The sequence below is a fragment of the Helobdella robusta genome (genome assembly GCF_000326865.2).
Source record: "Helobdella robusta unplaced genomic scaffold HELROscaffold_5, whole genome shotgun sequence".
Classification (NCBI taxonomy): domain Eukaryota; kingdom Metazoa; phylum Annelida; class Clitellata; order Rhynchobdellida; family Glossiphoniidae; genus Helobdella; species Helobdella robusta.
The window spans coordinates 6,596,263-6,606,044 of record NW_008705254.1 but is presented as its reverse complement, the minus strand read 5'-3'; the positions used below and the strand labels follow the sequence as shown (position 1 = coordinate 6,606,044).

The 9,782-nt window shown below is 32.1% G+C and overlaps 1 protein-coding gene across 1 annotated transcript in view; it reads left to right on the top strand.

The window, feature by feature from the left end:
* The window catches only part of HELRODRAFT_68230 (hypothetical protein), a gene marked incomplete at both ends in the record, with an annotated part of 1,939 nt that extends 1,109 nt beyond the window's left edge, over nt 1-830 (top strand). Inside the window, one exon of the mRNA XM_009026954.1 lies at nt 558-830. Within this exon, the coding sequence (XP_009025202.1) occupies nt 558-830 (273 nt within the window). The remainder of the gene's footprint in view (nt 1-557) is intronic.
* Nucleotides 831-9,782: the final 8,952 nt, after the last annotated feature.

Here is a 9,782-nt window from a genome sequence, read left to right as displayed (position 1 = left end):
TAATGCACTGAAGATGAGTTATATATAACTCGAAATAGCTATTTGCAAATTTATTTAATAAAAATTTTTAAAAAACAATATAATGTCTAATTTCTCTGACATCAATAAATTAAAAAGAAATATAAAAAAGTTGAACAATGTTGAAAGTAGTGTTGAATTTTTGAAATATATATATATATATGTGTGTGTGTGTGTGTGTGAGTGTCTGTGTGTGTGTATGTGTGCGTGTGTTTGTGTGTGTTTATGCGTTAATGATGCTTACAACAACAAAATATGTTTAAACAACGTCAAGCTGCTCCAGGGACACGCAAAGTGATTACGTTGAACTTTCAAACAGCAACAACCTGCCAAACAGAAAATATCACAATAGCATCAAGAAAACTATAAACATCAACCATAAAGCAAACATCAACCAACTTGAAACTCATGACAAAGGAAAACAATTGAGCGATCCTATGGACCGAGAACTTCAGCAGCCATTTGCAGCTCACCGTCGCCACGCCATCACCGATGACGACAGAAACTACCTAACCAGCAAACAGAAGCACAAAAGCCAGAAACACTATCATTTCTACAACAAATACGATCAAACTCTTCGACTTTGTGGTTCAGAATCTAACCTACGTCTGGCCATCTCCAGTTTGAGGTCAAGGACATTTCAAAAGCTGAAAAGCAGAACATCTCTGACGTCATTAATTTCTGAAAGCAATTTTTTAAAAGTGTTTTTCAAATCGGATGACGAGTATGATGCAACGGGATTCTTAGCTACTTATAAATTCGTCAACTCAAAACCTGGTAAGCATACAATTTTTTACATATTTTACATATAGCTATCGGAAAATAATGATTGATCATACAAAATGTATAAATAATTAATTTTTAAGATGCGGCAGACCTGTTCAGACGCTACCTGGCATCCTCTTCCTCCTCTTCCTCCTCCTCCTCATCATCATCATCTACCACCTTCTCCACCATTCCATCATCCACCCCAACACAACCACTGCTCAGCTGCACTCGGTTCAAATTTTTTTACGAACGTTTTGCGTTATTTACTATTTTAAAATTTTTTACGAACCGTTACACATCTGCTCTCTAGCAGGCAACATATTTTCGTTTACGGCGTTTAAAATTATATCATGAACAATTTATTTTGATGTTTTTGCAATTTCAAAGACGTGTAAATAAATGAATTAAAACGTAAATACGAATAATAATATTTTGGAACAAAATGGAAATGTCGAGAGTAGGTCTGGAAAACGATTTGAAAACCTAGCGAACAAATTGTAACAAAAAAAGATCTATTAATTTAGTTTTTAAAAAATTGAATGAATAGAAGAATGACTGAAAGTATTTTTAATTTGTTTTGTAGGTACGATTGGTTTAAATTAATTAATTAATTAATTAATTAATTATTAACATCTTCTGTCATAAAAATTTTAAAAACGACAGAAGGTATTGGTTTTTTTTAACGTAACATTTCAATACGCCAACTTTTAAAATTTGAAAATGGTACTTAAAACCTGGGTAAGAAATGGTAGAACGCTCATTCATTTATTTGTTAACTTATAGTATAATGCATAAAATAGTCATTCGACTCGCAATTATTCACGCATTATTTATTTAACTAAATTAGAACAAATTCAGTAAACACGTAAACAAATTCATTTGTTTTAAATATATATATTATAAAACAAATACACACACACACTCACACACACACACACACACACACACACACACACACATCTATATATATATATATATATATATATATATATATATATATATATATATATATATTAATATGTATATTGATTTGCATATATATATATATATATATATATATATATATATATATATATATTATATACGCTATAATATATATATATTTATATTTATATAGACAGTTCAATAAATTGTGTTATGCATTGTTATTCCATAAATGTGTTGCAATCTGCTGATAGTTCGTCGTGAACGTCGTCGTTGCATTTGAAATGCCGTCCTCCAGAAGTTAACTAACCAGTTGTTTGTGATATAATTGTAATAAATTATATTATGATAATTTTAATCTGTATTATAATAAATAAATAAAATTATGGAGACAATTTTTTTGGAATTATTATGAAATAATTAATGATCGTTTGAATTATTAAGTGATTTGAAAATAGTTCTGCGGCATAATAAGCGTTGAAGATGCGTAGCACACGCACGATGAGCCCACATTAGTCACCAGCCAGTCAGCCAACTAGTCAGCCAGTTGTCGACGCGTATTGTTAGCTGGCCTCACAAGCGGTGCCTATATTTAGAAATCAATCACCGTCATGCCAAATTGTTTCTTCGATTATTTTGTAATTGTTTTCATATTATTTCAAATAATAACGCAATAAGTAATTATAAAGCTCTCTTGGAACGAAATTTAGTCAGGCTAACTAAAGTCTTTAAAACGCTGCAAACACATGACTAGAGCCATGTTGAAGGGACGTGAAGACAACAAACACCAATTATTCTAATCAAATTGTACACAGTTTCAAATCCATTTAAAATTTTACAGGCATTTCAAAACAAACAAATGTATCAAAATTTATACACTACTTCTTAATCATTCATAAAAAAAAATAATGCAGAATAAAAAAAAACTATTACAAAGATTTGTTCAAACGCACAAGCATGTATGTATATATGTTTCAATGCGGGTTTGTGTTTATACATACATGTATGTGCGTACGTTGTATTGAAGCAAAACGAGGCAGTCTGTTCTGAAAAAAAGTAAAAAATTACAATTATTAATTTTTAACAACAGTTTTGAATGAAATCAACGAAATTGTTCAAGTAAAAGATTTGCATGGCAGCAAGAAAAAAGACATGCATCGACATGTATGGTCACAACTATTCAAGGAAATGTTTTAAAAACTGAACAGCAGTCGTTCCATTGTTAAATTTAAATTTGAAAACACCGGCGTTCAATGGGAAAAACTAATTTTATAAAGAATTTTTTTCATAATAAGTTTAACAAAAAGTTATTTCATCAAAAAAAAAATTTATTGCTTATAAAGTTTGAGTGTAGGTACGTGTTGCTTAAATGTAACGCCATTCATACAACTTGACGATCAGAGGTTCACTTGAGTGAGTCATCATCAGTTGACAGCCAACTTGCACAAATCCATAAATTTTTATTTGAATTTTTACATACATGCGTAAGTGCAACCATAAATCTTAGAAAATTTGATCTTTGAAAACATCTAAATTAAAAAATACTAGTGCTATATTTAAAAGACTTTTTGAAACTATGAGAAACAAACGTTGTAATAAAATGTATATATAATTAAGATTAGTATAAGATATCAGGCTGCTAATGCACAAAGTGATGATATAATACAATGAGATATGGAGATATCATGATATAAATAATATTAAGCTGCCTGTGTTTCAAGAAAATATGACATGACAATACGAGTAAGTTACACTGTTTGTACTGTACAGCAATCTAAAAAATTTTATCACATTCGAAAGAATAAGAAACTTTTTTTTACAAATTTACAAAATTATTAACATAATTTAATAAATATGTTAATAAGTAAAAATTACGTTACAATTAGTAGAAATAAGGAAAATTTACGTTACAATTGAACAAATTCACTAAGAGTTCATTTTGGTACCTGTGTTGTGTCGTTGTCCTCTTGCTTGCGGTTGTTGTTGGTGTTGTTGTTGTTTTTGTTATAGCTAACACTGTTGTTGCTATTTATATCTCATATCTTTGCGGCTATTGTCGTTGCTACTATTATTAATGATTTTATTGTTATTATTAACATCAATATTATTATTGTGTGAAATGATAAAATCTTCGTACAATATTCATTGTGATAGAAACACGCTATGGTACTAATTTAAATATATTTTACAGCGCTACACTTGCCAACTAAATAAACTGTGGGGTCATATTAATTTTATGAATTTTATTAACTCTACAATATTTTATTTTATTTATTTTATTTTATCCAATCGTTTGTTTTTAAAATTGTGGGATCAATAAAAGTGTTTCCATTATTATTATTATTATTATTATTATTATTATTATTATTATTATTATTATTATTATTATCGTTGTTATTTTTATCGCTACCATCGTAGTCGTTGTTATTCACATCTATCACATTTGCGTTGAAAATATTGAACCTGAAATTTTCATCATGGCGGTTGTGACTGGCGAGGTAGTCGGCACAACTGCCAGCCTCATCGTTCAGTTGCTCCAACTCGACCTTTCTCACCAACTCCAATGCTTTCTGAAACCTCGGAGATACGCCGTAGTTGCTCGCAAAGTCCACGCTGGCGTTCGAGAGGTTGGATAAAACAAGCGAAGTCGGTCTGCAGCTGGTCTGCTTCTGTGAGCTGTTTGTGGCCTGCTTCTGTGAGGTGGTAGCGATCTGTGCTGCTGTCGTTGCAGTTGCTGTTGCGTTGGTTGAAAGGGGTTTCGCAAATGATGTATTTTCAGAAACTATATTACCTGCGTTCAAGTTAGCGGCGTTTACATGGCGTAGATTTGTGGCAGATGTGTTGCTGCTAGTTAAAGAAATGTTGTTGCTAGTTGGAGAAATGCTGCTGCTTGTTGCAGAAGTGTTGTTGCTTGTTGCTGAACTGAACAAGTCGTCGTTATCAGCTGTGTTTACTGTGAGATTCATGTTTTTGATGACGTTTGTGTTGTTGATGTTGTTGTTGATAATGCTGTTGTTGATGTTGTTGTTGATAATGCTGTTGTTGATGTTGTTGTTGATGTTGTTGTTGTTGATGTCCCAATTGTAAATGCTCTCTTTTGTGTTGTAGATTTTCAATCCTTTTTTATTAGCCTCGCCCTTGAAATTGCAGTTGATGTTGACGTCATCAAGGTTCGTATATATTTTGTTGCCACTCTTGATGTTGAACTGGCAAGATGTGTTAGGTGCAACTGAGATGTTTTTGTAGCCGTTCGAATATTCATAATCTTGAGTTGGTTTAATGAAAATGAAGTCATTTTCCGCGCCATGAGCACACGACTGGTCTGCTTGTTGGCCATAAGCGCCATATTTTTTCTTGCTGTTGGAAAGGTCCACACACGGAAATATTGCCGCTTTCGTAACTGCGTTGGTCTGGGCTGTTGTGTTTAAAGAGTAACTGCAGTTGAAAGGTTGTTGGTTATATATTTGTTGCTGGTTATACAGCAACTGATTTGCATCATATTGAATTTGGGTTTCATTTGGTTTTTGATTAAAAAAACTTGCATTGTAATATTTTTGCGGGTTGATATGCTTGCGTGGAGTCTGCAAGTCTCTGGAGCCATCTTCGGAATGAACGTAATTCATTTTATCAGATGCAGGGAAGTTGTTTTCTAATGGGGAGTGTGTAGTTGTTGCTTTCATCATTGGTAGCGTTAACTCTCGTTTGAGCGAAGAGGATGATGATGATGGTGATGAATCATCCTGCCTAATTAATGATTTATCATCATCTGCAAATGTTTTTGATGTAGATGGCGATGATGAACATGACGGTTGTACGGGGAACGATCCTGATGATGATACAAATGAAAAATCATCGTGTTTTATAATACTTCCTAAATTATTGTTTTCGTGATATAAGATCCCATTTAATTTTTCCTTTTGCCTTGTGTCTAATACATTGGAACTGTCGGCTTCCTGGTTTGATGTATCTAAATAAAGAACATCAGAATCGACTTTTCTTGAACAGTCTTTCAGATGGCAGAAGAGTAGTGACTCCAGTTCCAACTTCTGTTTCTCCAGCGTCTTGATCTCCTTGTCCAACGTCGAATTCATGTTCTCCCACTCCTCTGTCTCCTTCAAATTTTGTTTCGAATTTGTTTTCAATGGAATATTATTTAAATATTGTGTTCATAATTTAGTTGCATATTACATTTAGAAGCTAGATACATATCATATACTTACGCTAGTTACGTATTAGTGGTTCCTAGCGCGAATAAAATAGCAAATACACTTATGTTGAACATTCATTTTGAAAATGGTAAAAAAAAAATAAAAGAACGCAATTTTCAGTAAGTAAATGATTTACAAATTCAAATGAGCCTGCCTAATGTGCAGAGCTGAATAAATTGATAGCACAGGATGGGCAGCCATGACTAACAAGTGATTTGAATTTTTCAAATATAATTCCAATAACGAATATTAACCAATGTTCTGTTGTTAATTGCATGAAATATTTAAAAGTGAATTTGATGAACATTTTAAAATTGAATTCCAGTGGTAAGAGATGTTGACGATGCTGTCATAACAGGCATCTAGAATAAATTCACTCAATGTATTAATCGACGCTCAACATGTTGACAAAATGTATTAATCTTTTGACGTCCTTCCATACAAAGTATTACCATTTCTTACAAAGTATTTTTACTTGCTACTTAAGGTAGCTAGGCAACGTAACATGACATATCAATGAGTGCTATGGTGGAAAGATGACGTTTATCAAGAAATTGGACGTGAAATTGAATGTCAAGTTGCATGTTAACTTCTTACAGATGGTTATTTCACAACGTGTTGATAAAATAACATTTGATCAAAGATTGGGTACTCGAAAGTGCCTTACGCGATCTATAATAACATCTGCGCGTTACATAGTATTATGTGAAGTGTTAATATAATGTTGCATAACATCAACGTATAAAAATATGATCAAATGAGAGTGCACAGTGCACCTAGTGTGTGTAAACATCAGCCTGATGTTCGCTACGTTTGGTGTGATTTTTTTCATGAAACCAACAAAACCAACCCACCGCCAGTAGGTCGTTCGTTATCTGAACTCGCTTCTGTCGACATTTTGCGGCAGCCATTTTATTTCGCTCCCTTCTGATTTTTCTTCTCTCAAACTCCTCGACGCTCAGCTGAAATTATAATTTCAATTATTTATACACACCACATTTCAAATATATATTATATATATATTTTATAATTTTACACACATCATATTTAATGCGTGCCATATTTTACACACAGAACTTTAAAGAAACGTATCATAACGTAGCGAAATTGATCAGATGATACAAAATGAATACAGTCTATTAATATGCAGAATATAATTATAAACGAATATTAATGATGGTAATAAAGTTGAATGAGTTTTTACAGGTGACGTCATTGTGTTATCATTATAGCATTTTGACGTACAATAAAAATTTATTATAACAATTTTTAAGAAAATGTGAAAATAATGCTGAATTAAACAGTAATATATTAAATCCTGAATACATGTTTTAATTTTTTACAAAATTCGAACTCTGGCATTGGTAGAACGTGCAAAGCGGTCATCCACACAACAACGAAAGGGTTGGCACGACGGTAAACTATAACACAACAATGCATAATAAATATGGTACAGAACAAACGACGAAAAAATTGATAAAACGTCAAAAATAAAACCGCTCCCACATTTGAAACAATCAAAACTGATATGAATATAATTAAAAGGAGAAATGAAAATTTTGAAACCTGCAGGTCGGAATCCTTTTGTTTAAATAGCCTAGTTCGCTTGGAGGGCAAGCCATCGAACTCGTCCTTGTACATCCTCGTCAGGTCCAGTGAGTCCCCCGCTGAATTCTCCTCGCTGAAAACTCCCGCTACGCAATTGTTGTCTTCAGTTTTTATTCTTATTTCACCGAGTGTGGTCATCATCATTTTGCTGATTTTATTGTATAATTTTTTAATTATAATTTAATAATTAATTTTATAATTTAATTATTCACACTGTATTTTAAATTACATTGAAATAAATTATTTCGAAGTCAACTATGTTAAGTCTCAAAAAATAATAATATTAACAATTCGTTTAGAAAGCATCAAGTCACAGCAATCTGAATAAAACCGAAATGTACCATGCATGAAGTATTTATAATTACCATCTATCGCACAATGAAAGCATAACTCATGTGTGTGTGTGTATGTGTGTGTGTGCGTGTGTGTGTGCATTGTACTGCATAACACAATGTAATAAGTGATATGTAACAATATAATCATGTGTAGGTACGTTTGTACGAATGACTTCCGATTTGCACGATTTATTTTTGTCTTGAATAATTATTACAAATTATCTACAAATTTGTAAATAATACTTATATATATATATATATATATGATGCAGTAATTTATGAAATATACCGAATTTCTAGCGTTAGAAATTAATTAGTGCCTTTTACCGGTATATATATATATATTATACAGCGCCCGTTTAAAAAAATAATCGTCACAGGCGCTTCAATAAAATAAATTCTATTAAGAGCTGAACATATAGATTTTCAGCTGTTTCTTATACTGACTTAAAGTAAAATTACCACTGTGTAAAGTGTTTGGAAGGCTATTCCACAGCCATGGTCCAACGACAGCAAAGATTCAAGATCCAATTTTGAGGTTTGTCCTTGGCACACACACAAAATTTGATTCAACAGACATCAATTCTTATTTTGACAACTTTGTTTAATCATAAGTAAACAAATCGATCATATTTTGTGGTGCAACATTATTCAATGACTTATAAATTAATGCACATATTTTAAAAACAATTCTCTTATCAACCGGCAACCAGCTTCCAGTATTGGGCTCACTTGGTCAAATCTACTACCGCCAACCACAACATTAGTCGCCTGTTTTGAATTGACAGCAACATAGATAAAACACGTTTTGATATTCCGCAATAAAAGTTGTTACAAAAATCCAAACAAGCATGGACCAAAGAGTTCAATATGTCTTTTGGTTTGTCAATAATTTTAAACACATCCGCAGTGTAAAAAAGGAAAAAGTTGGTCCAAGAACGGACCTCTGCGGTACACCGTATTCCAGATATTTCTTGGTAGAAAGTGCATCATTAAAAAATATATGCTGGGATCTCCCACTAAGGTATGATTTAAACAAATCCAAAACCCTTCCAGACACCCTATAACTTAACTGCTGCTTTTGAATGAGAAAGGCATGATCGACGCACGCAAATGCCGCACCCATGTCAAGTAGAGCCACAACAGATATATTTTTGAAATCAGATGACCCATACAGATACATAACCAACTGCATAAGTGCTGTTTTAACTTAGAAAAACTTTCTATATCCAGATTGGCAACCCGGAAGAAGATTGTTAACAAACTGGTTTGCCATAACTTTTTTGACAACCTTTGACAGTCAACAAATTTGACACCTTATATACATTATAATCAATTTCAACTTATTTTACAAAACAGCTGAAGCACAATACCCGCGCTTGTAAAGCCAATCAACCAATAGTATAAAATAAAAACCCACCATGACTAAATCAACCAAGGAAGAGAAATATTAGTATTATATAATATGTCATCCATATAGATACAACATAATGAATAAGGTAATAATCGTTTTTTTTTTAAATATCCAATGTTATTGATAGTTTTAATTTCAAGTGGCAATTTATTGAATCGTATTTGATATGTATATATATACATATATGTATATAATATATATATGTGTGTATATATATAAATAAATAGGACTGCATAAATAAATGGCATAGCGAATGATAACAATATTGCTCACCTGCTAGCTTAGTGTCCTACCTTTGACTGTTGCAACGTTATGAAAAACAAAGAAATGACAAAAACAGAGATGAAGAATACGACACTAACTAATAACTTTATTAAAGAACTTTAACCATTTAAACAAACCTGCACTGAAGATGATTTATGGAAAATCGAAATAAGGCCTTATCTGTATAATGAATTTAGATAACAACAATATCATTAAATTTTCATGATGAACTTGGATAATTTT